The 27,838-nt window shown below is 49.2% G+C and overlaps 12 protein-coding genes across 12 annotated transcripts, besides 12 other annotated features; 5 read left to right on the top strand and 7 right to left on the bottom strand.

The window, feature by feature from the left end:
* Positions 1–343: 343 nt before the first annotated feature.
* ACLA_034310 (UBX domain protein) lies at positions 344–1,986 on the bottom strand (the record flags this gene model as incomplete). Its single annotated transcript, XM_001270653.1, has 5 exons — positions 344–382; positions 449–1,520; positions 1,583–1,704; positions 1,763–1,815; positions 1,908–1,986. The coding sequence occupies 5 exons, from the start codon at positions 1,984–1,986 to the stop codon at positions 344–346; spliced, it is 1,365 nt and encodes a 454-aa protein (XP_001270654.1).
* A 268-nt stretch (positions 1,987–2,254) lies between these two features.
* Positions 2,255–3,440, top strand: ACLA_034300 (cytochrome oxidase assembly protein SHY1; the record flags this gene model as incomplete). The annotated part of the gene is made up of 4 exons (XM_001270652.1): positions 2,255–2,501; positions 2,601–3,113; positions 3,169–3,274; positions 3,338–3,440. The coding sequence occupies 4 exons, from the start codon at positions 2,255–2,257 to the stop codon at positions 3,438–3,440; spliced, it is 969 nt and encodes a 322-aa protein (XP_001270653.1).
* Positions 3,441–3,674: 234 nt separating this feature from the next.
* On the bottom strand, positions 3,675–4,903 carry ACLA_034290 (uncharacterized protein; the record flags this gene model as incomplete). Its single annotated transcript, XM_001270651.1, has 3 exons — positions 3,675–4,233; positions 4,289–4,727; positions 4,804–4,903. 3 exons carry the CDS (start codon positions 4,901–4,903, stop codon positions 3,675–3,677), a joined length of 1,098 nt encoding a protein of 365 aa, XP_001270652.1.
* A 669-nt stretch (positions 4,904–5,572) lies between these two features.
* ACLA_034280 (uncharacterized protein) lies at positions 5,573–6,700 on the top strand (the record flags this gene model as incomplete). The annotated part of the gene is made up of 5 exons (XM_001270650.1): positions 5,573–5,921; positions 6,002–6,182; positions 6,250–6,348; positions 6,404–6,456; positions 6,519–6,700. The coding sequence occupies 5 exons, from the start codon at positions 5,573–5,575 to the stop codon at positions 6,698–6,700; spliced, it is 864 nt and encodes a 287-aa protein (XP_001270651.1).
* A 389-nt stretch (positions 6,701–7,089) lies between these two features.
* On the top strand, positions 7,090–8,208 carry ACLA_034270 (RNA-binding protein; the record flags this gene model as incomplete). Its single annotated transcript, XM_001270649.1, has 3 exons — positions 7,090–7,651; positions 7,726–7,954; positions 8,010–8,208. The coding sequence occupies 3 exons, from the start codon at positions 7,090–7,092 to the stop codon at positions 8,206–8,208; spliced, it is 990 nt and encodes a 329-aa protein (XP_001270650.1).
* Positions 7,268–7,365: a microsatellite.
* Positions 7,268–7,371: a microsatellite.
* Positions 7,277–7,326: a microsatellite.
* Positions 7,292–7,365: a microsatellite.
* Positions 7,496–7,527: a microsatellite.
* Positions 8,209–8,781: 573 nt separating the features above from the next.
* racA (putative Rho GTPase Rac) lies at positions 8,782–9,728 on the bottom strand (the record flags this gene model as incomplete). Its single annotated transcript, XM_001270648.1, has 6 exons — positions 8,782–8,842; positions 8,914–9,146; positions 9,224–9,404; positions 9,467–9,525; positions 9,589–9,621; positions 9,696–9,728. 6 exons carry the CDS (start codon positions 9,726–9,728, stop codon positions 8,782–8,784), a joined length of 600 nt encoding a protein of 199 aa, XP_001270649.1.
* A 354-nt stretch (positions 9,729–10,082) lies between these two features.
* Positions 10,083–10,117: a microsatellite.
* Positions 10,084–10,113: a microsatellite.
* Positions 10,118–10,545: 428 nt separating the features above from the next.
* Positions 10,546–10,568: a microsatellite.
* A 75-nt stretch (positions 10,569–10,643) lies between these two features.
* Positions 10,644–10,684: a microsatellite.
* Positions 10,685–11,741: 1,057 nt separating this feature from the next.
* Positions 11,742–11,773: a microsatellite.
* Positions 11,743–11,769: a microsatellite.
* Positions 11,774–11,951: 178 nt separating the features above from the next.
* Positions 11,952–11,973: a microsatellite.
* A 78-nt stretch (positions 11,974–12,051) lies between these two features.
* Positions 12,052–14,565, bottom strand: ACLA_034250 (transcription factor domain-containing protein; the record flags this gene model as incomplete). The annotated part of the gene is made up of 7 exons (XM_001270647.1): positions 12,052–12,260; positions 12,313–12,822; positions 12,874–13,139; positions 13,208–13,645; positions 13,712–14,020; positions 14,085–14,191; positions 14,323–14,565. 7 exons carry the CDS (start codon positions 14,563–14,565, stop codon positions 12,052–12,054), a joined length of 2,082 nt encoding a protein of 693 aa, XP_001270648.1.
* Positions 14,566–15,547: 982 nt separating this feature from the next.
* On the top strand, positions 15,548–18,082 carry rgd1 (putative Rho GTPase activator (Rgd1); the record flags this gene model as incomplete). Its single annotated transcript, XM_001270646.1, has 9 exons — positions 15,548–15,727; positions 15,811–15,864; positions 15,962–16,568; positions 16,640–16,848; positions 16,899–17,412; positions 17,473–17,616; positions 17,678–17,772; positions 17,834–17,904; positions 17,968–18,082. 9 exons carry the CDS (start codon positions 15,548–15,550, stop codon positions 18,080–18,082), a joined length of 1,989 nt encoding a protein of 662 aa, XP_001270647.1.
* Positions 18,083–18,808: 726 nt separating this feature from the next.
* Positions 18,809–19,927, bottom strand: ACLA_034230 (uncharacterized protein; the record flags this gene model as incomplete). The annotated part of the gene is made up of 3 exons (XM_001270645.1): positions 18,809–19,307; positions 19,375–19,482; positions 19,545–19,927. 3 exons carry the CDS (start codon positions 19,925–19,927, stop codon positions 18,809–18,811), a joined length of 990 nt encoding a protein of 329 aa, XP_001270646.1.
* A 1,548-nt stretch (positions 19,928–21,475) lies between these two features.
* Positions 21,476–21,628, top strand: ACLA_034220 (uncharacterized protein; the record flags this gene model as incomplete). The annotated part of the gene is made up of 1 exon (XM_001270644.1): positions 21,476–21,628. One exon carries the CDS (start codon positions 21,476–21,478, stop codon positions 21,626–21,628), a length of 153 nt encoding a protein of 50 aa, XP_001270645.1.
* A 793-nt stretch (positions 21,629–22,421) lies between these two features.
* On the bottom strand, positions 22,422–23,169 carry ACLA_034210 (translation initiation factor eIF1; the record flags this gene model as incomplete). Its single annotated transcript, XM_001270643.1, has 4 exons — positions 22,422–22,570; positions 22,633–22,725; positions 22,833–22,907; positions 23,142–23,169. 4 exons carry the CDS (start codon positions 23,167–23,169, stop codon positions 22,422–22,424), a joined length of 345 nt encoding a protein of 114 aa, XP_001270644.1.
* A 718-nt stretch (positions 23,170–23,887) lies between these two features.
* Positions 23,888–24,466, bottom strand: ACLA_034200 (uncharacterized protein; the record flags this gene model as incomplete). The annotated part of the gene is made up of 5 exons (XM_001270642.1): positions 23,888–24,075; positions 24,142–24,239; positions 24,301–24,312; positions 24,381–24,397; positions 24,452–24,466. 5 exons carry the CDS (start codon positions 24,464–24,466, stop codon positions 23,888–23,890), a joined length of 330 nt encoding a protein of 109 aa, XP_001270643.1.
* Positions 24,467–27,838: the final 3,372 nt, after the last annotated feature.

Here is a 27,838-nt window from a genome sequence, read left to right as displayed (position 1 = left end):
TCTCTGTGTGATTCGCGAAGGAAGAAGGGAAAAGATAAAAAACTAGAAAAAAATTTGGAGTAACGAAATTCCACTCTTCGACATTGAACTCCTCCAATCCAGTTTAATAAGTAGTAAACAAGCAGCGCCTATACACGCTGCAAGTTATGAATCCAGTGCCAATCATGAAAAGAACGACTATGCACAAGTAGCTCAACACCGACTTTGGCACTCAGTATCGCTCTTATTGGAATTGTACCCCTGCCCAGTCCTCGTGATAAGCTTGGTCAAGGCGGCCAAAAACATAGATTTGTTAAACAACCATAACGCCATATCAGGACTACAGCACCAAAAGCCTTCGTATCTATCGTTCATCTGTATCTCTCCGTGGTTCGAAATTCAGCTGCACACGAGTAAGCGAGGAACTCCTTTCGCAAGTCCTGTCAGCTGGGTGACTGAAACCACATACCTGATTCCCGTTATAAAACTGACTGTCGCCCCGTTCTTCGCGCTGGTCTCTCAATGTTCGGATTCTAGGACCACTGGAAGCAGTCACCTGCGGTCTTCGCGCGCCCCTCTCCGATGCAGAGCTGGAATCAGGGGTTGTCTCGGAAGAGGTTGACGTTGTGGAGTTATACCCAAGGAAGGAGCCAACTAGGCCTGTTGCAGTACCCACGGCAGAGGAAAGCAAGCCATAAGCGGAATATGCAGCACGTACGGGTAGGCTGGTACCTGACCCTGTATACGCCTCCGTATAGGAGTTGATCGGAATCATCACAAGGTTGGCGGTAGAACCTAATCCAAGATCTTCAAGCGTACGTTCCTCTTCAGCGATAGTGAGCGTTCGATTGGGCAACGGGGTCAGAATGTGCTTCAGGTTATATGGTCGTTTCTCGTCTTGTAGTAGACTGTCTAGCCATGGCCTAACATCCCCACGAATAGTCTGAGATGGTGTAAAACTGCGACGAACCGAGCTTCCGTCAAAAAGTCGGACTTGAAGACGATATTGTTTGGGAGGTGTGGACGTAGCTGGTTGGCGCATTGCTGGAGCTTCCTTCGGCGAGCCTGTGCTTATTGTAGTGTTTGAAGGTGATGTTGTTTTCTTTTCCGGCTTCGCCTTGATAGTGGTATTTTGTTCTTGGATATTCGTGTCGTGCTTCCTAATTTGTTGTCCCCTCTTCGATTGTTGGGGCTTATGTGTTGATCGGGAAGGCGCAGGGTTGGCTACCCTCGAGGATCCTTCATTGTGTGCAGCGCCTGGAGTTTGATCTGGTTGGCGGTCCCCGATATTTTCTTCTTCGACTGGTTTCGGTTGTGATTGATTCAATATCGAGGGGGCAGGTGTTGCTGCAGTCGTGGCAGCGGTTGAGGATACAGGGCTGGTCGAAGGATCAGGTGAGGGTGCGGCAGAAGGACGTGAGACAGGAGGCGCCGGAGCACTCAGCTGTGCTGGTTGATTCTCCTCGAGAGAAGCTCTCAACCGAGTGCGAAAGTCATCTTTGGAGATCTCAGGCACAATGTATTCCCGCAACATGCCATTTCTGTGGACCACCCTGGTCAGCGTACTGTACCCAGTAGTGTCAATTGGTAAGGTAACCCCTACTTAATCACCACCACTGTAGGGAATCGAACGATGGGACAGAAGGAAGTCAGGAATCCAGCTTCATTGCTATCTTTCGTGAGCCGCAACAGGACAGATTTCGTCTGAAGCGATTGGGCAAGTTGCTGGATAGAATCCAAGTCAGAAATAGGCGACTACGCATCCCGTTAACCAGGAACATACTCCATCATCCACGAAATATTCATCCTCCCAGAGAGTACTGGTCTCTTCATCATCTAAGTCAATCCCACCAAATTAGCATGTAACCCCAGACTGCCGAAGCATCCATTCACATGCAGAAATAGCCGTGCGGGGATGACAGACAAACCTCGAACGAAGCAGACAACAGCCTTTGCCTCGCTGACAGCGAGAGCAATTCCTGCCTGTAGACCTTCTGAGTAAAACATAGCGGATCCTGGGTACCCCGAAAGGAAGAAACTGAAGTGCAGGATCCAAGCGATGTAGCTTTATCGCGAAGTATAAGGACAGCGTAACTTATCGGGGAAAGCGGTTGGAGCTCCGCCGATCACGGGGTTTTCTCCAAGTCTTCCGGCCTCAAGCGACTTCCATCCCGCATCTTCTCCTCATAAGCAATTCTGCGCCTCAAGCCCCCAGGCCTCAACTCGTCCACGATCGCCTTGGTTCCGACTGCCGGGAATTCATCCACTATCAGACATGCGGTCGATCTTCTCCGTCCTCCAGCGGACGGCAGCGACCTCGTGGCAGCCGCAAATCTCCACGGTTCGGAGTTCTCGTGCGGTGTTCCGGCTTGATTCCATCTGTGCCAAATGTCGCCGACAACAGATTCGGTTTACGAGTAATCGACAGCTTGCGGATGATCCTAGATGGCTCTCCGTCGTCGATCATCCGGCGCGAATTGTCCGCACAGGGCGCAAGCACGGACCGGGCTTGATCATTCTAGGTACGTACTGTTCATTGCAGATGATTATATCACAATTATTCCTTTGCGGGATGGACGAATCAAAAGTTCATTGGCTAATTGAAAGCAATCCTTATAAAGCATTGATCCCCATCATCTCATTCGCCTTGGGCACATGGCAAGTCCAGCGACTGGATTGGAAGACCAAGTTGATCGCAAAGTTCGAGGACCGTCTCGTAAAGCCTCCACTCCCGCTGCCTCCACGCATTGATCCAGATGCCATTTCCGAATTTGATTACCGAAAAGTGTACGCCACAGGTCATTTCCGACACGATCAGGAGATGTTGATCGGGCCGCGCATGCGTGAAGGCCACGAGGGTTTCATGGTGGTCACCCCACTGGAGAGAGGCCCTGGAGCAAGCACCGTGCTTGTTAACAGAGGTTGGATCTCCAGGAAGATGATGAACCAGAAGGACCGGGCGGACGGTTTGCCCAAGGGCGAGGTCACAGTCGAGGGTTTGCTTCGGGAACCATGGAAGAAGAACATGTTTACGCCTGAGAACAAGCCGGAGCAGGGGAAATTCTACTTTCCCGATGTTTACCAGATGGCTGAACTGACAGGGAGTCAACCTGTGTGGATTGAAGAGACCATGGGTAAGATAATCTACCTATGAGAGCGAACTTTTTCCAGGCTGATTGCGAGTCGCAGTGCCCGATATGGTCGAAGCGTTCAACAGGGAGGACAATGGTATTCCCATCGGCCGCGCAGCTGAGGTCAACCTGCGGAACAACCACAGCCAGTACATTTTCACATGGTAAGTACTACCCCACGACTGATTCGCGTTCGGGTGTCGTTTCCTGTTGCTCATTATCAATAGGTACGGTCTGTCGCTGGCAACATCCATTATGATGTGGATGGTTGTCCGCAAGAGGCCGAATGAGGTCACTCGTCGTGTTGTCCAGAATCGGAACTGGTCATGATTCCCGGGTCTGGCATCATTATATGCATTATTGACGGCGTTCAGCTTGGTCCTTTCAGATTTTTGTATCATATATCCTCCGGTCATGGTGGCATTGCCAACCTCATGTCCTGTAGGAGTTCTTTTGGCAAGTACTTTTGTGCGAGAGAAAAAACGGTGGTGGCATTGTTGATGTGCCGTTGCCTGGGTAGATTAGCATCCATGTACGTACGCACAATCAAGAACATTTCTCAGCTCACCTTCTCATGAGAGTTGTAACGTCCGATTCATCAATCGTCTTTCGCCCCGCATGCTTAGAGTATGCCGCTAGGTCTTCGCTCACTTGCTCAAAGTACCAAGCCGATGCTTGCTCGATTGCAGCCAACGTAGCCTTGTTGATTTTTGGCTTGGATCCGGCTTTTGCACGGGCGAAACGAGTAGCGAGTTTGCGAACAACACCCATTGGCATGTTGGGCACAGGGATACCATGGCGCGAGAGCTTCTTCGGCTTGGCGCCTGGGCCTACATGTACGCTGTCGTCGTCTCGCAGGCCGCCCCCCCGAATACCCGGGCTCTCACTTAGAGAGGCACGGTTAGGTATGTTCAGTTCCAAGCCGAAATCGCCAGCAGTCGCGCCGAAATCATCATCACTTTCCTCTGAGGCCGGGTCCATCTCCTGCTCCAGGTCGACTGGAGGAAGCTCGAATCCTTCATCGTCCATAGGTTCGTCCTGAATGAGATCGCCTTCACCGGGAGGGGGTGGGGATGGGAAGTTGAAATTGAAGTTGAACCGTCCAAGGTCCTCCGTCTCGCCGCTGCATGAAGTTAACCAGGCTGAACTTGATCCAAATGAGCACTCTCCATACTGACCCTCGGTCGAATGCACCCTGGCTCATGAGTGTCTCGTCCATTCCTTCGCCCACGATTCCCGTATCATCGCCCTCGCCGTCTTCGGAACCACTCTCCAATCTGGTCGAGTCGCCAAAGTTTTCGCTCAGACGAGGATTTCCGAAGCTCATCATGGACAATCTTGCTCTGTCATGGTCAGTGGCAGCTCTGCGCGGATACTCCACAGACACGTGTGTGATGTCCTCTTCATCGAAAGCCAAAGACAGCCGGGGCGGGCGCATCTCAGGACTTCCTTCATCCACCTCCTCCACATCATCCAGCGGTAGAGATAACCTGGGTCGTTCCAGTTCCGGTTCATTGTCGAGTTCCTCGATCTCGTCTTTCTCCTCTTCGGGTTCCGGTTCCGGTTCCAATCTCTCTTGTGGCGACGATTGGATTGGTTGAGAAACGGGTGCCAGAGCTATTCCTCACCGTTAGTAAAGCCCGCAATATCCTTAGTCTAACAGGCTTAATCTTTGTGGATGATAAATCCATACCCTTTCCCAGATTCCGTAAAATATCGAATGTCGTCTCGCGCTCGATCCGCCCGCTCTTCCGGCGATCACGACCGGGCGTATTTGCTGCGCGCCGTTGCATCGCACGCAAGCCGTAGGGTGTTGACGGCGCGCCTGTCACTCTTCTTCCCGGCGTCCGTCGATTTGCGGACGGGGTTGTCGATGCCGCAAGGCGACTCGGGGTAAGGGGATACCTCGTATGAATTGGTAGTCGTTGGGCCTATCGGCGACGAAAGGGTCAATTTGCGTCCGCGAGGGCACCTGCTGTTTCAAAGGACGACTTACTCCGGTCAATGTTGTGTCGCGTATCGGTGTATCTGCATTTGATCCGGAAGCCGTTGAATCGCGCGATGGCCGGCGGCCACGCGGTCTGGGGGTTGCTGACATTGGCAATGGCAGAAGGAAGTGTACAGCTGAGTGAAGGATTCAATTATCAGAAGTTCTTATTTCTTGGTAGGCATCTGCCACTAAAAAGCTGACATCAACTTCGTCATTGGAACAACCACCAAATAACGGAGGGGGTTTGATGAACAAGCGGAGAGCGCGTCGCAGAGCATCGACAAGGGGTGTACCCCCAGGTCGGTCTCTAATTGGTCAATCCTTATCGATAAGAGCAGCTGACTCAGCACAAAAAAGTTGTGATGTCTTGAATGCGACGAAGTAACAACTACACAAGGATACTTGCTATTTTGTACAATCCGGAGATTCAATTTTCGCTGGTGTCACTAGCATACTCTCACGAAGATTCACAATGTCCGACTCTACCCCCACGCCATCCGGCCTCGCCGCTAAGGTGGACAAGAAGCGCAAGAGACAAGCCGAAGAAGCTCCCAAGGAAGACAAAGCCGCAGCAGCCCCATCGGCGAACAATAGCACAGATGGGCCTCAGAAGAAGAAAAAGAAGAAGAATGCCAAGAACAAGCTGAAGCAGAAGCAGAAGGAGGCGGAAGAGGATCCCAAACAACAGGAGCGCAAAGGCGGCCTCGACGAGTCCATTGGCAAGATGGACGGCCGGTTACTGGCTGACCACTTTGCTCAGAAGGCGAAGCGACATAATAAGGAGCTGACTGCGGTTGAATTGAGCGATCTCAGCATTCCAGGTACGAATGCGTCTGTCCTCGGTCATGATGAGGACTACTACTTTTTGCGTATGGGAGGAGACTAATACGGCTGGACGCAGACTCTGCATTCCTCGACACTTCCTCGTTTGAATCATCTCGTTCACTCGACCAGCTTCCCGCGTTCCTCAAATCATTCAGCCCGGACAAGGGAGCAAAGCTCTCCCAGGCGTCGGAAGAGAAGGGCTCGCCGCACACATTAGTTGTCTGTCCCGCTGCGCTCAGAGCGGCCGACGTCGTGAGGTGGGATAAATCATATACAGGCACTTTTCTACTAAACCTCATGGCCGTGCTAACTAAGCACACACAGAGCTCTCCGAACATTCCAAAGCAAAGATTCCACCGTCGGAAAGTTATTCGCAAAGCACATCAAACTCGAAGAAGCCAAGCAGTTTCTGCAGCGCGCACGGTAACGCTAACTCCTCCCCGCGACTCTTGACCAGCCCACTAACCCATTCGTACAGGACTGGTCTTGGAGTGGGAACACCAGCCCGAATCTCAGACCTGATCGATGCCGGTAAGTTCTTCCAAGCAATACCTGTACTAACTCCCAATGGACCCGATGCTGATGAGACGCAGGGAGTCTGAAACTGGGCGAGCTCGAGCGCATCGTCATCGACGGATCTTACATCGACCAGAAGCAGCGCGGGATCTTCGATATGAAGGAAACGCATCTGCCACTGCTGCAGTTGCTGACGCGGTCCGAGTTCCGTGAGCGATATGGGGCCAAACAGAAGCGGGTTCAGATCTTGATTTTTTGATTGAAGGGGGATTCATCACTGCGTAGCATTGGCGTTTATTCAGATGGGTATATATATCTAAAGAATTTCCGTACATATTATCTTCCAATTTTGCGTCCTCGAGTGGATTCCTTGAAGTGATAGAATCTTAGTGCCTGATATCCAAGGCATAAATGCATGTGGAGTCAACCCCCACCGCCCAGAGCAACCGCCCGGCAAAAAAGTAATTTTCCATCTCTGCTAGTAGGTAGTTTTCTACGAGCTTCGTTTTTGTTTTTATCAATTTTTTTTTAACTTTGTATCAAGTATCTGAATTCCGATTCAATCCCTTCATCTGTTGACGGGGCCTTTGAATAAGTACAACGGATATAGCTCACACACCGCTAATTCATCCAATCTCACACTGCACAATGGGCGACAAGAAGCGCAAGCTCGCCGAGGAAGCCATTGCGCCCGAAGGCAAGAAGCTGAAGCACGAGAAGTCCAAGGAGGAAAGGAAAGAGAAGAAGGAGAAGAAGAGCAAGTCGAAAGATGCGGTTGATGCGGTGAAGGCTGAGGAGGTTTCCGCGGTGGAGGACAGCAAGCCTAAGGAGAAGAAGGAAAAGAAAGACAAGGAGAAGAAGGACAAGAAGGAGAAGAAGGACAAGAAGGACAAGAAGGACAAGAAAGAAAAGAAAGAAAAGAAGCAGAAGGAAGTAGCGGAAGAGAAGGAGAACACAGAGCCCTCGAAGGAGCAGCAGGAAACCGCCGATGCGATGGACGTCGACGCGGATGTGAAGCCCACCGAGAGCGCAGAGTCCGACAAGAAGACCGAGAAGAAGGACAAGAAGGATAAGAAGGATAAGAAGTCCAAGAAAGAAAAGAAGGCAGAACAATCAGAACAGCCCGCTGCGGAAGAACCCGCCCAAGAACAGCAGGAGGAGTCGCAGGAGCAACCATATCAGAAGAACAGCCGGTTCATTTGCTTCGTTGGTAAGTTGGAGCTGAGCTCTGCCAAATCCTCCCCGGGCTATGGCAATGCTAATATCTTATGTTTTCTCCTTCAGGAAACCTCCCTTACTCCGCAAATGCCGAGTCGCTGAGGAAGCACTTCGAGAAAAACCCACCAGCCTCCGTGCGCGTGGCCACTGAGAAAGACAAGCCCACCAAGTGCCGTGGATTCGGCTTCATCGAGTTCGACAACTACGACCGCATGAAGACCTGCTTAAAGCTGTACCACCATTCCATGTTCGATGACGGAAAATATCCTCCCCGGAGAATCAACGTCGAGTTAACGTGAGTGGAGCCTTCTGGCATGCCGAACGGGACATGATACTGATAAGTACGATAGTGCCGGCGGCGGCGGCGGCAAATCCGAATATCGCAAATCCAAGATCGTGGCCAAGAACCAGAAGCTCAACGATGAGAGACAGCGCCAAGCCAAGGAAATTCAGACGGAAAAGAAGAAGGTCCACAACAGAGATAATGGCGACGACGCTGGGGACGCCTTCGCCGGTATCCATCCCAGCCGGAGAGCTCGGATGGCATAATGGACGGACATTGAATCAGCTTAACGGAACCAAGCAACTCCGTTGTTTTTTTTTTTTTCCAAACGCACTTTTTTGGGGACTTTTCTGGTCCTGTTGTTTTCCGATTTGAAAGATATCCTTGTTCTCGTCATGAATGTGAATACTCGATGGATTGTGTTAGACGGTAGTATATATAGAACTGAGGTCAATGCATAACGCTGCATGCATCGCTCCGTAAGCTGCACAAAGAACGTTTTCCAAGACTCGCCAAGTCTATGTAACGACAAGAAAAGAGAGAGAGAAGTAGAAGAGAGAAGAAAAAAAAAATGACAACCAACCGATCAAGCGACAGTTGCCCGGTATTGCAGAGCATGTTACAAATTTAGACTGCATTAAGAAGGCGAGAAAATGAGGCAAGGGTGTCCTGACCCATGGGAAAACGCATCAGGATCATGGCAGGCAATGACAAGGAGAAAAGAGATATGAACACAATTGAAACAATCATAAAAGGGGATCATTACAAACCCCGACTGCCCAGACGCCGTATTAGTTGTTTATGATTATATGATATGACGAAGTTGGAGAAATTTGCGTCTACAAGATCAAGCATTTCTTGCTTTTTGGTTTCGCAGCAGGTCGCGGGTTGAGCACAGCACTGTCAAGATGTATTAGCGTGGGGGGATCTTTCGAGCCGGCGCTTTGACGCAGGCTGGGGCTGGGGCATACCGAATAGCTTCGTCAAACACGCTCTTGAGATTGCGCTGTGTCAGGGCGGAACACTCAAGATACTTGTGCGCGCGAATCTCCTTGGCGACGGCCAGCGCCTGCTCATAGGAGACGGGCTCCATCTTCCTCTGGCGAAGGGACTCTGCAGTCGCGCGATCATCTCTCAGATCGAGCTTGGTGCCGACAAGAATGATGGGGACATTAGGGGCGTGGTGCTCGATCTCGGGGTACCACTACACAGACAAAAGGGTCAGAAAGGTCTCTCCACCAAAGTTTGGGCCGTCGCACTTTGCGAAAAGGGAGTAATCACCTTGGCCTTGACGTTGTCAAACGACGGGGGGCTGACGATGGAGAAACAGATGAGGAAGACATCGGTTTGGGGGTAGGACAACGGTCTCAGGCGGTCGTAATCTTCCTGTCCAGCAGTATCCCATAGTCCGAGGCTGATAGGCCGGCCATCTACCATCACACTGGCCGTGTAGTTGTCAAATCTGCAAGTCGGGTCAACAACGGAGTTCGAATGAGACGAGCGCAAGGGAGGAGAGCCACGGACACGGTAGGGATGTATTCCCCGGGGAATGCGTTGGTTGTGTACGAGATAAGGAGGCATGTCTAGCAACCATGAGATTAGTATTGACTTAGGATCCAAAAGAGAAAAGGGATTATTGGACTTACTTTTCCAACAGCACCATCGCCAGTCACTACACACTGTACAGGGTCGCCTATTAGCCGTGGTCTGGTCAACCGATTGACGATCCATGGGAAAGCTGATAAATGCTGACCTTCAATGATTGGGTAGCGGGACCTGACGCCATTGTTTCTTTTGTGGATGGTGAAAAGGATGAAAGGCTATAGTCGATTGCACACAGAGGCAGAGGAGGTTGAAAGTGAAAAGATAATATGGACGAGCAAGGATGAACTCAAATGACGCTGATCGATTAGCGTGCAAAGTGAGATTGATGGGAGGTTTAGCGTTTCAAGACTAGGCGGGTGGAGCGTTCGATTAATCAATGTGAAGGGTATAACTGGAATCTGCCAAAGGAGAAGTGACAAGGTCAGGAGAAGAAGACAACAAGGTGCTAACAGAAGAAGAAAGACTTTAGAAGGAAGAGTCGACCGGCTGGGAAGAAAGAGAAAGCAGAGAAGAACGACAACGATTCATCTAGCACAGAGGGAGAGAGAGAGAGAGAGAGAGAGAGATAGATATCTAGTCGAAGTAGAAGTAGGAGCGGGAAAGGATTTAGTCGTTTTGAATTCGAGGGGCAAAGGTCTCTTGTTCTGTTCTTCTCGCTGTGGTTGGGCTTTTGGGGGGGGTGGTTCAGAGGAAGAGAGGGGGGGCAATCGGGACGAGCGAAGTAGCTCCAAAGTAGTGTGGCCAGTCTAAAGAAACACGCAGACTGGATGGATAGCTCACCTGAGGGGGAAAATTATATCAAAAAAACTTTTGTATAACGAGGTGGGAGAATTATCTATCGTCCAAGTGAGAAATGGTACTTTTATGTATCAATTCTGGGATGCAAAGCGATGCAGAGTTCAGACATGGTGAGTTGTAGAAGAGATATGAGAGGACCAGATAGACTGGATTTTGAGAAAGGTAGTCTATGGCGTCTATGGAGTAAGTAGTTACTATTTTCTCTCTCTCTCTCTCTCTCTCTATTAAAGATCAGCAAGCAGTCCAGCAATCTAATTCTAACAATGGATTGACGATGGCTGGTAGTCCATTGAATGACATTAATATATTTATTTATTTATTTAGTTGTGTATCCATCTAGACTACTAACTACTAAGGCAGGTCAGTGGGAGGATGGACCTTCAGTTAGGCTAGGGAAGATCCTTTAAAATAAAAGGCGCTGCGGTGCCAGTTCCCAGCCTTCACCCTTAGTGGAGTACTACCTACACAGTAGATAGAATATAGATACTACTAACGGAGTACTCCAGACTCTGTACGCCTTCCATGGATTGAGCACTTCCAAAGGGAATGTATTCATTAACCTCTGTTGACTATATGCGGGAGATTGAGTATCATCTTTACTCTTCACATTCTCCCACCGGTTTGTTTGTGTCTCTGTTAACCAAACAATGGACTACCTACCTACCTTAGGTTCAAGGGGGTTGGAGAGGAACCATGGATGGCTGGCTCCAGGCAAGGTGCTACCCAACTTGAAGTATTCCGTCTAATCTTAGATTTCTTAGGTAGGTCAGTAGGCGTGCCTTATCTATCTAAGAGCACAGAACTCGCACAATAATAGTACAATCCACCTCAATTAACTCATTTGCCCAACTAGATACAGTATCGACTACTACTTACTTCCAGTTCGAGTCCCTCAAAGCTAGTAAGAGCTTACTAGACAGAATAAATGCCCAACAATGCTCATCACCATTGGACGCCGTGGCCGCCAGTTCTTGACCGCCACCAAACCCCATCCAGCCAGTAGAAGCCCAACCCGCAGCCTTTCTTGACCTAAATATACCTTTACTCAGGACTAAGGACATGGGGTTTTGCTCATCTTGCATTACTAGATCAGGCGCTACAACACGCCTTGATAGGACTTTTGTAGTTTCTTAGCCTCTTGGACTTTTCGAGGCTGGGCTACCTAACCACGTTACTAACTGTTGACTGGAGGCGGGGAGGACGGTCGAATCAACGTGTCAATGCTGGGATTGGATTCTGGATGGCCTTGAGGACTCCGTGTCTAGCAGTAGTAGCAGGAAGAAAGTATCTACCTATTGGGTGCATTGACTACTTTATCATAATGTCAAACTCTATAGGTGGGGCAGAACTCCATTTCTTCATCATGAGGAGACTGAAACAGTACGATTCATCCATGCTCTCTCTCTCTCTCTCTCTCTCTCTCTGTCTATGTACAGTCTCGGCAGTCATGATCTGGGGAAAGTGGCAGATCTTCACAAGTCCGTCTCATGTTGTGCAACGGGGGGGGGAAAAAAAATAAGATAAAATAAAATTAAAATCCAAAAATTTTCCAACTTTTAATATCCTCCAAATCAAATGGTATCTTGCATGGAACTATATGCAGCGCAAAAAAAAAAAAAAAAAAAAAATCACCAAGAAGCATCTCTCATAAGAAGTGATCACAGATGCCACTTGGTCCCGGCGTTTCAACCATGCGAGAGACGGCCTTACATGATCGGAGGAGCAACGAAAGAATCCGGAAATCCATCAAATACCCAGTTGAGGGAATCGAAAACTTCAGAAAATCCTGCTTCGCCGATGAAGGCCCCTTGGTCGTAGTTGGGGGAGTAGATCAAACCGGACGCATCCAGCGCCTCGTTCTGCTGCCGTGGAAGAGGACCCGCTGTGGACGATATGGCGGCATTCGCCATAGGAACTATACACCTGTCAGTCCGATAATCTTCTTCGCAGAAACGGGTCCTACATACCGTGCGTTTCTTCAACGCTCTTCACGGGCCGGAATCTCTGCCGCCAGCGCCAGACCGTATCATAAACATGGCTCATGCTCATTCGGCAGCGGACCTTGAGTTGTAGAATATCCTCGCCAGGTGAATGTTCCGCGTCATTGGCGTTCCACATCTGAGCGAGGATATCGGCAAGGCGAACGGGTCGATCATGATCCATCACGCTAATGCGCCGAATGGCCGAGATGGCTCCATTAAACAATAACTTGCCATGGTCAAAGTCAATGTGTCTGCTGAAATCGCTCTTCAGCAGTTTCATGAGAGCAAAGGCAGCAGATACTATCATCTGCAGGATATAGTTGGTAGCATGGCCGATTAACTCTCCAGGAGACGTCTCCAGATCCAGGACCCTTCCAAGGAAGGACGTCGTAGCAATGAAGAGCTTGGTGAGATCTTCCCCACGGGGGTTGGAACCTAAGAATACGAAATATCTCAGATGCAACTCAGCGGCTCGCAAATGGATCATGTTGATATCTGGGAGAACACGTTAATAACGGCTCAAAGATATTTCCAGGACATTCTTACGTGATATGTCTCGACCAAAATCAACTTCCATCTCGCGCAGTTCACCCTCCAGGAGCTGCACAATCAACAACTTCTCGGAGCTGATGAACTCCGTCGGCTCTGGTTTACCATTGTACAGCGCCTTCGTCACTCGGTCACAGAACTTTTCAATCCGGAGCCGAGTTCGTAGATCCTCTGAGGGGCTGTACTCAGCGTCCCGCAGAGACGCTGGCTCAAGTGCCCAGTCGTAGATGGTTCCTGGAGGTTGTCCATAGCCAGTTGCGACACTTCAGATGATCATATGTTACCATCCGAAATCCAATTTGCGTTCCTGATCGGAAGAGCATTTACTTACTTTTGAGCCACAATGTTACAGATAGCCCATGTTTGCAAGCGATCTTTCACTGCTTCACCTTGAGCTGACATACGGAAGGTTGTGAATTCTTCGGCTTGAACCGGGCGGTGCAAGCCCAATTGCATGGCAATCTGCATCATCAGTCCGCTAAGCATGAACGTTGCATCTGTCCTCTGACTCGTGGTAGGTAGAGGCCACGTGCAAAGTAGACAAAGGGCTTTGACCACACGGTAGTCTTGCGGAACGCCGGTCAGAGTTGACCAAAGAAACCTGCTAAACGGTCCACTCAAGGCACTCAGAAGACCCGGCTCCGATGGGGCTCGACGGCTGGCAATACAAATGATTGTCCAAGCCTGGAGAGCATTCCGGCGGAGGTATTCCTCAGGCGATTTCTGAGGGTTCAGCAAAGGCAAAAAGGGGTGGTAGTATGTGAAGTACCTAGGGTGTGTTAGGAAACGCCAGAGCTTCAGCCGCAGAAGAAGGCAGGGGGCAGGGAGCAATTACTGATCAAACAACCGCGCTACACGATGTCGTGATAGCGTGATATCTTCCAGTCTCCATAAGCTATCTTCCTGAGGGAGAATGGAACTTTCTCTGGGTAACGCTATCGGAGCAGGCATGGGTGGCTGCTCCAAGGGCGCGGAGAGAGGTCGAGCCCTCTTGGTGACAGTAGGGTCCGGACTGCAGAATACGTCTTCTGAACATTGTGAAATGTCATCACTGGCATTGGCATCCAGCGTCTGGGGGCGTTCCCCATTGTTTGCAAGCCGGCGACGGAGGTCTGCGATCTCCTTTTCCATCTCAGCATTGCGCCTGTCAAAGAATATCAGTTATCGACGTAGGGATCCGAGAAACAAGGCATGTTTTGTAAAGTTACCTTCGTTTGGAAATTCGCTTGAATGTAGGTTCAACCTTGCATTCTATCTGAAGTCGCCGGCAGCGCGAGCATGCGGCCGCCGGAGTCTGAACAATATCACAACGAAGCTGTTGAAACCCAACATCCCATGTTCAGCTAGTAGTCGAAAATAGAAAGTTTCGACATGTATATCAAGGTGGGCTATTTCATCTTGGGCCATTCAACACAAGAAAGCCCAGGGAGGGCATGATTGGCTCACCTTCTGCTGTTTACATTCATTACAAGCCTTTCTACTTCCACCCCGCCGTTTCCCAGTGATTTGCGCGGGAACCTTCTCCATCTCGCAAGATTCCGAATTCCTATTTGAGAAATCGAAGCTTGTTACCGGCCGGGGGAGCCTCGGGTTGCTCCGAATGTCGCTGCTGGTGCCCGGGGGCGTTATCAGACTCGCATGTGCAGGCAGCCCATGTGGTGCTAAGACACCCCGGAATTCCAGATCCATCAGTATAAATTAAGAAATTCACCCGGTGGCCCTGAACCGCGGAGTCGCATTAACACATGCGAAAACGAGCTTGGAATCAACAAGAATGCCCATAGGTGCCGGAAATCGGCAAAAGTTGGGGAAATCTCTAGACGCGAAACTCGGCGGTTCTTGGGGTAGCTTGCTGACTCAGTGCTTAATTGATGCCTGAGGCAGAGTACATGCATTGGGTTCGGAGATCCTCAATCGATCTTCGGGCTTCGAGATGTCCAACCTCCAGACCAAGGTACATGTAGATATAGTGCAGTCAACAGTTATTGTAGGTATCTGCTCATTGTTCAATGGTTGATGCTCGTTTAGGAAAGTTATTGAAAGATAGCAATTTTATCGGAGGTCAACATTTAGCTGTGTACAGTTACGACTTGGTCTATTGTCTAGGATGTAATATTATCTGTCTAACTTGCATTGTCCTCAAACATGAGTGATTCCCAAGACTTCATCTCGACAAGCTGGATCTTTGATAGTGGCATCCCATCAGATACTCCATCATTGCGACAGCGTCAATAAATTGCCATCTGTCTATCGCACTATCCAGAATACCTATTCAGTTATTAGATACCTTAGTTACTAGTATCCTTACTTCTCAGCCTCCTCTGAATGACGTATGTAATTGTGTTCGTACAGATCGCATACAGTCTCAATACAGTCCTCTCCAATGAGCACGCCTCTATTGAGTTCGTCCGATCGACCGTCTGTACCTGTTCTGTACCTGACCGGACCAAGCCTCCACTAAAAGCCCTCCACTCTTTCCATCAAGCCCCCCACTGGCAATACTGCCACTGAGACTATCTGGACAATATTATTAGGCTTCCACAATTCAATAGAGCAACTTCTCATAAAGCTCCCCTCTTACATCGATATACACAATCTTCTGCCATCGTTAAGGCTATCGCACACATCAGGTCGCTATCTACGCACAAGCGCGCACACAATTGTACCTTCCATGGCAGACGTCCCTATCCCTGATGGCTCAGCACCAGGAGCCCCATCACCCAGGGATTATGATGCGCCACCATTAAGTGCTGACTCTAATGGACAGCTCGGAGCTGCCGAAGTCCGTTCAGGCCCTCCAGCGATGACAGAAGAGATGAAAGCACGCTTGGACAAAGTCATTTATTCCGATGTAGGTGGATCATACAATAGCTTCAATCTAGATGCGCGATCTGAATCATTTGTGACTGACTCGTCATTCGAAACCAACAATAGATAGGTATCACGACATTGTTGACGCGATTGAAGCAAAGTGTGGCATCTGCTAAGGTGCGTTCTATCCTTACCATTACGTTCACACTGTCCTGTGTGGGGGAATGTAGGGAGGGTGTCTAGGTTTGTGGCACGCTGACCAGAGGGCACGCAGGATTTCTCCGCCTTTCTCAAGAAACGGTCATCTTTAGAGGAAGAGCATGCTCAGGGATTGAGGAAACTGTCCCGCTCTCTGCACGATGCTGCCTTACGCCCCGACAACCGTCAAGGCACCTACGGCCATAGCTACAACGACCTTAATCGGTTCCACGAGCGTATGGCGGATCACGGTCTTCAGTTCTCGGTATCCTTGCAGCAGATGGCCGACGACCTCCACGAGTTAGCCAACAATATCGAAAAGGGGCGCAAGCAATGGAAGCAAACTGGATTGAGTGCAGAGAAAAGAGTGATTGAGGCGGAGGCGGCAGCAGAGAAGGCAAAGGCGAAATACGAGTATCTGGCGGAGCAGTATGATCGCGTGAAGACGGGGGATAAGCAGAGTGGGAAGTTTGGCTTGAAGGGACATAAATCCGCTGCCCAGCATGAAGAAGAGCTGCTGCGCAAAGTGCAAAATGCCGATGGAGATTATGCGACCAAAGTTACTGCTGCACAGGCGGCTCGCCGAGAATTGATCTCTACTCATCGGCCACAAGCTGTGCACAACATTCAACAGTTGATTGCAGAGTGCGACTCCGGCCTGGCCTTGCAATTACAGAAGTTCGGTATGCTTGATCATGCTTCCCCTTGTCGCCTATGCTTTCTTTTCTGTGCCGCTGCTGACTGATTCTCAAAGCGACATTCAATGAGAAGCTACTCTTAGGTCAAGGTTTGTCCATTACACCTTTGGATGACGGTACCGGCGGTAGTGCCATTGCACCAAAGAGTCTCTATGAGGTGGTCCGTCAAATCGACAACCAGAAGGACTTCCAAGATTTTATTCTTAGTTACGAACATAATCCTGGTGCGGTGACTTCGGATCAGATCCAATACCAGCGCCATCCAGTGAGTCTGCGCGTCGAATTCATAACCTTTCCATACTGATGTTTCTCTAGACTCTTGGAGGTACATCCGCTCCCGCTGTTGCGGCCTCTCAGACCAGCACCCAAAACAAGCGCCAGTCAGCCGTGTTTCCTTCATTCTCCCAGCAGAACGTCCCTAGTGCTCAACCCTCTCCAGCCCCTGCCCCGGTCACCACCCAAACTCATCAGCCATTGCCGTACCAGCCGCATCCTGACTCGTTCTCATCGCAATCACCTTTCCAACCACCCTACCCGACCTCTTCAGGGCCGCCTGTTCACGAACAGCACAATGTGAATAAGCCGCCTATGACAGCACCGAGCTCCTTACCACCACCTACAACTAACTTCCAACAAAATCTACCACCTCTGAAGCCGGTATTTGGTGTTTCCCTAGAGGACCTATATGCCAGAGATGGAACTGCTGTGCCCTTGATCGTTTATCAATGCCTCCAGGCTATAGAAATCTTTGGATTGGATATGGAAGGCATCTACCGTCTCTCGGGAAGCGCCAATCATATCAGTCATATGAAATCACTTTTCGACAATGGTAAGCCTGAGTATCCTTCCAACTTGGTGGGTTGGACAAATCCTAACTTGGAAAATTTAGACTCGTCGCAGGTGGATTTTAGAAACCCCGAGAGCTTCTATCACGATGTCAATAGTGTTGCAGGGTTGTTGAAACAGTTCTTCAGGGATCTGCCCGAGCCTTTGTTAACTTCGCTGTACTATACGGATTTCATCAATGCAGCGCGTATGTCTCCAATCAATGGCTTGCGAATGCGATTGATAACTGCTGACACGAGCACCTATAGGGATTGATGACGATATCCAGCGTCGGGATTCACTCCATGCACTTGTAAATAGCCTCCCGGATGCGCACTATGCCACACTAAGAGCTCTAGTATTGGTAAGTTCTCCCGGTCGTGTCCATCGTCTGTTCGAGCTACGTCTAATATGTCGACTTGTAGCATCTTAACAAGATTCAAGAACATTATACAAGTAATCGTATGAATGCCGGAAACATCGCCATCTGTTTTGGGTAAGTCCTCACAGTAGTATCCTTGTCTGTCAGAAATATGAGAATCTAACAACACATATTCAGACCTACTCTTATGGGTGCTAGTTCTGGCGGCAACATCGCCGATGCTGGGTGGCAGGTCCGCGTTATCGAAACAATACTTGTGAACACCTTCCAGATTTTCGACGACGACGATTAGATCGTATTTTGATTTGGAGATCCATCTTGAGAACTTCGAAAGATATATCCAAAATGTTTGCTTTTGCCAACCAGCTTGTTACTTCCTTCGCCCTGATATTTACACTGCAGTTTCCGATTGTCTTTCGTGATTCCCCTGTTATAACCTGATTTTTTCCTCCTCGACCTTTGATGTACATATTGCTTGTGACGTTGGGCAGATATTCTTCTGATGAGATACCACGTGTGTCATACTTCAATTCTAGCCTGGGACATGATACGGACTCCTCGCTGTTTATTGTAATAATACACTCTAAATTTTGTAGAAACGAAGAAGAGGCAGCCTCCACTGATTACAAGATCAAAAGGGGCAATGCAAATCTGATATAGTACAATTCATGACAAGGGGTTTGCTGATCCAGACTCCCTGATATCTCGCTGAATAATACAAAACGTAACAGGAAGAGCGAGGGGGAGATTTTGCGACAATACAAAGACAACACCAGAGAATCTGTATAATTGTAAGACATCCAAGAACAGAAAGCAGCTGGCGTATAGCAGTAGTGCGGTCGCTGGACCGAAAGCATCTTGGGTCCCCACAAAAAGTACAGGGGATTGTACCGAAAGTCTTCAAGGACCGATTGGACTAACAGTCCGAAAAGGGAATCCTAAGGTGGTTTTGGCGAGGAAGTTGTAAGGTACGAAAGACCTATTGTGTTAGAAGACGAACAGGAGATGATGACGATGATCATTTCTTTCCAGTCATCATGTCCTTCATTGCGTCCATGCGCTCAGCAAGTGTGAGTCCCGAGGCAAAGAATGGGCTGTCGAGATCTTCAACGGTTGTGGGAGTCGCATGGCCCCAGACGCGCCATTCCTCCTCTTCGCCGGTCCACCGGAGCTTCTGGATGACGATATATTCGGTGCAATCCTGCTGCTTGGCTGGCGCAGCCTCTCCGGCACCAGCAGCCTCAGCACCGCGCTTGGTGGGAGCCTGGGCCTTACTTGTCGACTGTCGGCTCGTGATGCGGACGACGACTTGGCGAACTCCAGAATCGGGCAACTCTGGAATCTGAGTAGCACGGTCAGACAGGACACGAACTCCTGTGAAGAGGGTAGCAGGCGTGCGATTGTATTTGTCTAAAGTCCAGGTCACTTTTTCATCCTTCGAACGGCTGTTTATGCGAGAGCTCAGGCTGTTCGCGAGACCGGTACAACAAATTTTGCGCAAGGTGGTGACATCCCCACTATATACCAGAATATGTGGTTAGCAAAGTCCACGAAACCGCGAGGAAGATGGAGAAGAAAACTGACTCTGCGAAAGCACTGTACATTCGCTGATGAAGCTCACGAGCAATCTGCCGCCGTTCCTTCAAGCGCAGTGGTAGCCCTTTGTTGATCCATTTGCTATAAGCAAGAAGTCTAGTATACGTTAGTCGCAAACCTTGCTCACACAACCATAGACGGGCACTTGGTGGGCATACCCGAGGAAATTTTGAAATGCGTTTTTGAGCCATAACCATTCCAATTGCATGCGTTCTTTCGGCTGTTGGAAGATCGAGGGCATGTCCCTCCATAGAGGTCGAACGTAGGTGCCGGGTAGCAGGCCAATGTCCTGAGGTAATTCCGATCTTGACATCTCTCGACCTCTAGTTCTCATACTTGGCTGTGCAGGTTGCTTGACCGAGATATTCTGTGGCATGCCGGACAAGCCGCGCTGAGCCACCGGGGACTGAGAAAAGTACCGACATTGGCAATATGCGGACCGGAATGGTGAACTGGTTTGGCTGGGAAATTGGGAGACGGAAGCGTTGAACCGGACGGCCGCGTGAATTGAGCCCGAAGGCAGCCGCAAGGATGAGGCCATCATAGGCGAAGACAACAGGGAACGGTCAAAGGGACTGGGAATCGAAAGCACCTGGTGAAGCCGCAACAAATTGTTCCATACAACAATGGAAATCACGGGATGGGGCTGACCACGTGACTACTGCTCCGCTGCGGGTCTCCAACCGGCGGTTTGGCATTTCCCATCATAAACATCACTGAGGTTCCTTTTCCGCCGCGACACACCCAATCTTGGATGTGTTGGAGTTCTGGCTGCATTGCTCGGACCATCTTCAACTAGCTGGGCTTGCCTCTTCAGAGTCGTCACCTACGTGTTGCTCTGTTGTATAGCCAAGAATACCAACCATACCCAGGTCAAGACAAAAAAAAAAAAAAACAGACCAGAGATCATCCGGTGTCGAACACAGCGAATCGATCTCCACATAGGATAGCAGATCAGACGCTATCTCCTTCTTGAAATCTTGAACGTTCCTTACTCACCATTCTTCGGTGTCATCGCGCAGCGGCCGCATATGCCGTACTTTAAGGCTGGCTCCTCCTCGTCGTGATGCCGCTCCTCCGCCCTTCCTTCTCCATGCCCAGTCTCCTTCCGACCCTAATCTGACCATTTCACGCTCGGACTCGAATCCGTCACCTCTTCCGCCCTCTTACTCCTCTGTGCATACCTCAGCGAGAGAGCTCCGAGACAAAAGCGTGGCTTCGTCATCCCCCGCCCCCTCTGCAGCCCACCCTCCCCACGGCAACGATGCAGGTCACGATGCCGCGCCGTCAGCCCTTCATCCTCGCGTGGCTGTCATTTTGGGAGTAGACAGGAAGTGGTATGTGCCTTTGCTGGTTTGTCGTGCGCTAAGCACGGTGCCTGCTGCTTGGTGGGGGTTGCGGTGTGCTTTCACCTTTCTCGCCGAGCTTCTTCACATACGGGCAGGGATGGGCAGTGAAGGGTGGGCAGCAGCAATTGTGGGAAGTGTCGGACAAGATTGGGATGTAGAGAGAAGATTTAGGGTGACGGAGGTAGCTTTGGCTATTATGTGGGTAAGTGATGGCCTATCTATTTCCCTCAACTCGCTCCGACGTCTGATACCGGAGCTTCGCTTGTCCAAAGATTCTTCGCTAACCACTGGTTTCTATCAACAGTGCTGTGCATCTGCATATCTTTCTTACTTTTTTGCTGATTGTATGATGTCTCGATGGTCTGTTGACCCCAGTAACTACCTGATACCTCCTGCCGCTTGCTCACCTCTCCCTCCTTTTGCAGGCTTTTGAATTATACCCCACCGGCTGTTGTCATTCGTCTTCTCACAACAAATGGGCTGATTGCTTATATTACTTCTTGGGTGCTTTATCTGTCTGGCGCGTCTTCAGATCCCCGCTGTCTCTTACCCGCCTGGATATCCATCACCACGGTGCGTTCAGTCCCCGGCTTTGATCCCTGTGCTTCACGGAAGCGCTGAGTACTGATATCGAGCGAAAGATCCTTACATTCCTTTACCATGCCACCCAAAACCATTCCAGAATCAAGCGTGAAACGGCCGCTTCGTTGCTGGTAGTCTCTGTTGCGAGTTTCGTCAGCATGTCCTCGCTTCTTCTGCAGCTACACTTGACCCGCGAAAACGAGCCGGAAGTGCCCATCTTCGTGTTTACACAGAAGTTGTGGGACTGGGCCGTCACGATATTTTTTCGCATGCGGGTTGCAGATGCTAGAGCTGCGGCTGGGGAGTTGTAAATACAATATACTACATAAACGACCTACTTCAAAAGGTTCAAGGCTCTTCGTTGAATTGCAGCCAAATTTGATTTGATATTTTTCAATTCTATTGCGTGTTCTGTCCGGAAGTAGCTGGAGAGCTCATACACTTGCGTCTGCGGACAAATGCTCTACAGAGAGGAAGCATTTGTTCCTAGGTTCCATATCTGCGATAGGCATCACGCTAGTGAGCTTCAAAAAATAGAAGTATTAAATGAATTGATATTCTTAAACTGAGGAGGGCAGCTAAGGAAACATCAAAAAGACAGTGGATGGCTAAAGGAACGAGAAACAGGAGAGTCCAAGAGGAACGCAACCTAATCATCGCTATCTTTTGGCCCTTCGCAACGTCGATAGTGTGGATCGCCAGTATTGCGACAAGGCGAAAGCACCATAAAACTGAAAACAAGAAGAAAAGCATCTATGAGCATAGTGGGTATCTACCAACGCCTCGTTCCATCATGGTCCCGTTCTTAAAAATAGCAGTCGAGTCAAAGAGACAATGAAGACTAAGAGCTCGCTTCACAAAGTCGCCCACTCGCAAATGCGAGGGATCGACCTCCGAAGCGCGTCATTTCGACATGGCCCAAGTCCAGCGTGCCGAGCACAGATTGTTGGGAGAAGGCAGGAAGCTTGCCGGCTCCGCGTGAACGCTGCAAGGAACATGCATGTTCAGGCGAAGGACGGACAAGACATCATACTCCCTATCCGTAACTTTCTGAGGGCGACATAGACTGGGAAGAAGGGACTGGAACGGTAAACGGCGTCGATTTTAGAAACCGTGGACTTTGATGGTCTTGGCATCAAGCTCAAGACCTTCCTTCTTGTCGGTCAAGAACTCCTGGACATCTTTACGCTGGTCTCCTTGCAGCTGAATCACCTCGCCCATCTCGGTGTCATTGACGATGGTGCCATTGCATGCTGTGGGGTTTGTTAGCCATGCATCACGAATTTAACGTCCAAACCCGGTTGGCAAGACGTACCAAACTTCTTCTTGATCACCTTCAAGATCTTCTTCTGGTCGAACTTCTTGGGGAGACCCTGAACTGTGGTCAAGGTCTTTCGACCATTGCGCTCTGTTGAAGCGATGGTTAGCGCCTGACTTATTTTAAAGAGGAATCATTTTGCCGTCGTCGTCGACGACCAAATCAGAGAGATTAAAGGTGAGCGGGATATATCGTACGTTGAATCCGTATGTGGATGTAATTTTGAGACTGTTTAGTCTCGCCGGTGTCTTCGTCAGCTTCGGCGAAGGGGTCTGTGTTGGAGCACGTGTCAGCCTCAGGCTCTCATGACCTCAAATCTACCCCACCAAGATGACATGTAGATTGTGACGGTAGGGGTAAAGGGAGTAACAATCCACAACAAAATGATACGAAGCCCAGAAACCTCGCATCACAGCGATATGGATTGCCAAAAGAATATCTAGATGTTTTCGATCGCAGTTCGAGCAGCGAGTGATCACAAAAGGGAGGGTGGCGAAAGGACTCACCGAAGGTCTTGAGGTTTTCGATGGACATAAACTCGGCCTTTTGACGTAAACGGCCCTTAAAAGCGGTAAAGTATAAGTGAACGAAGTGAGAGATCTAGTGTCTCTTTGTAGAATCGAGCGATTGCAAGTCTGTAGACTGAGCAGGTTGCGATGGAGGCAGGTAGTGGTGTTAAAGAAAGAGATAGAAGGAGGAGCAGAAGAGCCTTTTGAGGGGCGCATCTTGATTTAGCGCCCTTGTGGGGGAAAGCGGTGTGGTGGTGACTAAGCCACCTTGACACATAGTCTCGTTGTTCCCTTTCTCATTTCGGACTGGGCCACCATTCCATCAGAAGAGTGCTGTTTCTATGGTTATTATTGATGAGATTCTCAGACTACTGGTTGAAAGCTGCCCTGGCTCGTGTCTTACGATAAAGCGTTTTGGGATGTCGTGGCGACCATCGTATTGGGCCGAAGATTGGAACGTAGGTGATTGATGCTACAACTGGCAGAACGCCCACCACCCATATTAATTGCTATTACATGAGATGAACTATTAAAATACAAGTATGTTGCCACAGCGTCGCTGTGTGGATTTTAGAGGCAGAAGGGGCCTTAGTAAAAACGTGTGGTATAACCCAATTCATGTCACTAGTCTCCCCATCGGATCCATGCTATCCATAACTTCAAGAGTAGTCAATGATGGTATCTGAGTCCCAGCTAAGGAGCGTTGCGATCGGCATGTCTTTCGGTATCAGCTCATCGATATTCTAGGGCGAGGGTACAGGAGAAGGAGCGGCGGCGGCAGCAGTGCCCCGTGCAGCTGGCGGTGGCATGAATATAGGGAAGTACGTCTGCGCAGGGTTAGTTGTGGAACAGATACGTCTGCTAGGATACTCTACTATGATGCTCAGAATAGTAGGGATGTATCGGTAACGTACAACGACGAGGGCCATCACTGGAGATATTATCAGCAATTAGTCACCATGGCTTTCACTTCGCAGGGGGTATTGGGGAGACGAACGAGACATCAAGACGGACATGTATGCGGGAGTAGATGCCGATTTCTTCTGGTCAGGAGTTTCACCGAGCCAGGACTGGAGCGAGAAGACAAGGGAGACCCTGTATGTATGCAGATTAGAAGCCAGTTGGCACAGTACGTGGACAAACACGCTGAACGTACCATCCGATCATCCTGTATCCGCGGGAGTAGAGTAGTTAGACATCAAACCCAAGTCTGCCAGCTTGTTGGATCTTTCTCACCGATTCCTAGTGAACATCTGCCCAAGAGGTCAGCGCGCGCATAAAGTCGCAAAAGAGGAATGTTCACCCACCGCAGCCATGGGCATAGTGCTCGACATCGCTCCTAGTCCAGAGGATTAGTAAATTTGTCCATCCATGCCTTATAAATAGACAGGTAGAAGGATGAGTCTTATTGTACCCGACATATCAGCCTCATTCTTTTCCTTCGGTGGATCGATATAGGGGATGGCTAGAGTTCAACACCGGCATTAGCAAAGCTCCGTTCTCATGATTGAGACTGTGATGATGTTGGGAAATCGACTCACCGAGGTCTAGCCTCCGCATATCTTTCTTTGACGCCATGATTTATTCTGATGACTGTCTAGACAATCGAATAGTATGTTGGAATAGAACAGCGTGATAAGGGACGTTGTAATTATGGCTAGCCAAGTGATCATAGTGACGCCAAGACAAAACTGGCAAGGTTGGATCCTGTCACTCGATCAACTATCGATCGCGGAGATCGTTCCGCTTACAGACCCGCGTATCTACAGACTTCAATCCACCGAAGAGCTTTCTATGAGCATTGCACGCACTACCTCCTATGAAGATATATCCATTGACTGGTTGCTTGTTCTGAAAATTAGCAAAATTTACGCATGAGGGGAATCGCTCAACTATCAAGCAGAGCACAGAAACACCGTCTAGGGGTACGGCTCTGAGAACAATACGATTCTGCCAGAGATGTTGCTCTGATAAATGATACAACACTATTCAAAAGCGACTTGAAAATGAGTGATGTCAGATGAACCTGACATTCATCATACTTCTTTGAAGTTTGGAGCATTCTCACCCAGTCGGTCGGTTCTCAAATGACCAATATGCGACAAATTTGCGATTGTGATTCTGGGCCATTGGTAGCGTTGCGAGGCTATATGATGGCACCCTCTGTTCATCGAGGTCTTTTCGCAGCTCTTGACAATCTGCGCATCGGCTACCTCTTGTGATCTCCCTTCAGTTACCCCAGGACCCTCCCTCTTTTTGGCAGCTTCATCCATTGTCAGGCTCCAAAAACCGGCTGCTTCTTTTCGCGCTGCGCCATCTAGGGCCTCCACCGTGGCGAGCTTGCAGGGTCTGTTGCCACCTATATGCTTTGACTAAGAAGCGTGATCCTCGACAGGGACGTTAGTGAGGAAGGTTATGAAGTCCGCACCCCCAGCAACTCTGAACCCGGCTATGTTTCTGCGGTTTTCAGTAGGGACACTGGATTTTGGGAAGAGAAGCTGCCATCTAGATTGAACCTGCTCTACATAGACACTAAAATATACTAGGTCGTCGCTGGCGACCAACCAATATCCGCATCGAGCCGGCTGCCTGTTCTTCAACATATATTCTTGGGGCACAAGTATTCAGTCTTAATGGTGAATCTTATAGCCATGCCAAGTGATTACTTAGTGACGCTATCTGGGGTTGCTCACGTGCTACATTCATGAAGGCAGTAGTATGGACTTTTCATACTCACTATCAAGTATTATTACTGAGACTAGGGAGTATTAGGGAGATTCTTTCGCATAATCATCTAGATACAGGGTAGCAGGGGTATTGATCACTGGCTTTATCTTTCCCCCGATGATTCTGCATTTGAGATGGCGTAATATATCTTGGCTAGTTAGGGTAATCTTCTCTGGAGGGCCACTCCTACGACTGAATGCTGATCGACTTGCTCTACGCAGGAATATATAATCGGAGGTGATACAATCCAAAAATCAATAAACGATTAGAAGATAGGGTATCAAATGTGTTTCGCCCCAGTTCGTCTTTCTCACCTTTACCTCTGTTACCCTCGACTTGAGACGCCGTTCTGCCTAACTTTCCTTATCCCTGCGTCCTGCATGCATCCAGATAACCAGTCCTGGCTATCTTCTGACCACTCGGATCGCCTTGAATTGTGCTTTGCCTATGTTTGACTCTGAGCGCTGAGGTCGCACTGCAGCCTGCAACTAGGATCGATCATTATTAACGCAGTCCGTACTGCGTGAAAAGGTGACTGAATGATGCCCATGCACAGCAAACTCAGCAGAGTCACCATCCCCAAACATGCGCCGGAACCCAGGATCTTCAATGCACTCTTCAACCAGTCCAGTCCTACAAGAACACCCCCAATCCTCCTGGAAGCCGATCTGATCCACAGCGGGATATGATTGCCAAGCGCCAGCACGAATGTTTTGGACAGAATATTGAGCAGTAATCACCGAATGCTTGAAAAATATTTTCCCGTGCGGTTGCCAGGATGAGTGATGGAAATAGCATCATATTGCGCCCGTATCATGCCACTATCTCGTAAGTTACGGGTAAAGGTAGGTATGACCTACTAGGTACTGATGATCTGATCTGATCTGACCTGGCAGATGGGATTCCGCAGTCTTCCAAGTTAGATCTCGGTTATTCGGCTTTCTTTCTACTTGTTTTCCCCCGATGCCTTGATAACCGTAGCAAGTAACTAGCACGCACAATTAGAGAGATAAGTAGGACTTACGATCTATGACTGGGGAGAGTGATAGATACATTGGAAATTCCTTTCCATGGCGTTGAAGTCTATCAGACTATCGGTATCACTAATTCACTATACCAGTCTACCTAGGTACCTTAGACTGCTCTAAGGAGGTACTTCCGTCTTCCAAGCGATAAGTGGTGCCACACAGACAGTCATATCTATCTAGACTAGCTAGTAGTAGCTACCAGTCTACCACAACCTAAGCCTGTATGTATTTGGCCCCCTTCTCCTAGGAACGGCAATCTGTCACTTGATGACGATAGATAGACTGGTCAGATCTTGATCTTCAGTGGGGTAAAGATGTGTTGATCCAGATTGTCGTTGACAAAAGCGAGTCGGTATGATTATTACTTATGGTCAAGTCTAGATACGGAGTAAAACCGCCATAAAGTGAGGTGTCGATGTGACTGTCCCTATAACCTAAGTCCGAAGTAGTTCCTCCGTATGAGCGTCCATCGTGGATATTGATCAGACACTTACTTACATAGAGAGACCTAGATGATAATAATAATACACTATCCCAGAAATAATGATTCTACTGTAGAAAGGAGAAACTCGCTAAAAAATAATACTCCAGGGCCTTACGTGATCTACTCCGTACTCCGTTCCAACTGTGCTAGGTGCTGCTTAGTTAGTACCTATGTGACTATGTGTATTGTGTACTATCTCGGCCTCCGGGCTCGGCTGGATTCCTGATCAGTCTTCTCCTAAGTCCTATATTGCTTTTTCATTATTTTCTTACTCACTCCCCTTTTTCCTTCTTCTTTTTCATGATTGCATCACGATCTCTTCTATCCACCGAACTCTGCACGAGAAAACAAGACTCTTGAGCGAGATATTGCCTCCCTTTCGACCCTCCGAGACCTGATTGTATCCTCCACCCCGTCTGTTATTTCCCGGCCGCCATCCCCGTCCGAATAGCCTG

This window comes from Aspergillus clavatus, genomic scaffold (assembly GCF_000002715.2).
Source record: "Aspergillus clavatus NRRL 1 1099423829802 genomic scaffold, whole genome shotgun sequence".
Lineage (NCBI taxonomy): Eukaryota > Fungi > Ascomycota > Eurotiomycetes > Eurotiales > Aspergillaceae > Aspergillus > Aspergillus clavatus.
The sequence above is the reverse complement of the archived record's forward strand: the minus strand, read 5'-3'. Positions and strand labels throughout refer to the sequence as shown.